Source organism: Fomitiporia mediterranea (genome assembly GCF_000271605.1).
Source record: "Fomitiporia mediterranea MF3/22 unplaced genomic scaffold FOMMEscaffold_3, whole genome shotgun sequence".
NCBI lineage: Eukaryota > Fungi > Basidiomycota > Agaricomycetes > Hymenochaetales > Hymenochaetaceae > Fomitiporia > Fomitiporia mediterranea.
The window spans coordinates 4,180,613-4,181,454 of NW_006760388.1; the positions used below are offsets into that span (position 1 = coordinate 4,180,613).

At 41.8% G+C, this 842-nt stretch overlaps 1 protein-coding gene across 1 annotated transcript; it reads right to left on the bottom strand.

The window, feature by feature from the left end:
* Window positions 1-340: 340 nt before the first annotated feature.
* FOMMEDRAFT_153698 (uncharacterized protein) lies at window positions 341-816 on the bottom strand (the record flags this gene model as incomplete). Its single annotated transcript, XM_007264373.1, has 4 exons — window positions 341-466; window positions 535-628; window positions 688-749; window positions 808-816. 4 exons carry the CDS (start codon window positions 814-816, stop codon window positions 341-343), a joined length of 291 nt encoding a protein of 96 aa, XP_007264435.1.
* Between the last annotated feature and the right edge of the window lie 26 nt (window positions 817-842).

Here is an 842-nt window from a genome sequence, read left to right on the forward strand (position 1 = left end):
ATAAGTGAAAAAAGTAAAAAAAGTAAAAACACTTGGAACAGATCTCGGTTTCTGAGAAAGTACTACAATTCATTATAAAGTCTGAAAGGTTTGTGTAATTTGTAAACATAAATAAGAGTTATTCTCCTTGGCAATATATAAAATGCATTACAATGGATCTCTAAAATTACAAGGTTAAATCACTCTTGTTAATTATGGCAAATATTATAATTGTTTATAAAGCTCTTAAATCATTTTAATATCTTAATAATAGTTATTTTCCCTTATATCCGTTTGTTATTGAAATAACAGTTTATAATTATATTGATACATTATATAAATACATTATAATCTACATCAATTAGGGGTGAGACAGGTTGTGAGATTGATTGGCTAAGAGTGTGGGCGTGAGCGTTGTCAGCGTGAGTAGGTAACTGGATTGAGGAGATGGATGCACTGCGATGGCGTGTAGCGAGTGAGTAGTGCACTAGGGAGCGTTGAATGAGCTAATTTGAGCCGCAGGCGAAGCTGCATCTGTACGTGCACACTGCATACTCTGACTACGTCTCGCAATCGGAGGTGCGGTGAACTGAACCGTTGACTGAGGGGTGTATTCCCGGGGCGTTCTGGCCTAAATGGAGAGCTGCGCCTGTGAGACAGGTTTAGGGTGATTAGCGAGTGGCAACAAGCAAGAAAAGATGGACGCACCGTGGCGGCGTGCAGCGAGTGTGAGTGGTGCATGCAGATCGAGATGCGGAGCGTTGGACGAGCTGATTCGGACTGCAGACGAAATCGTGTCTGTGCGCGTGCGCTCTATTGTCTATCTACGGCGTCCATTGGGAGGTGCAGTAAACTGAGTCATT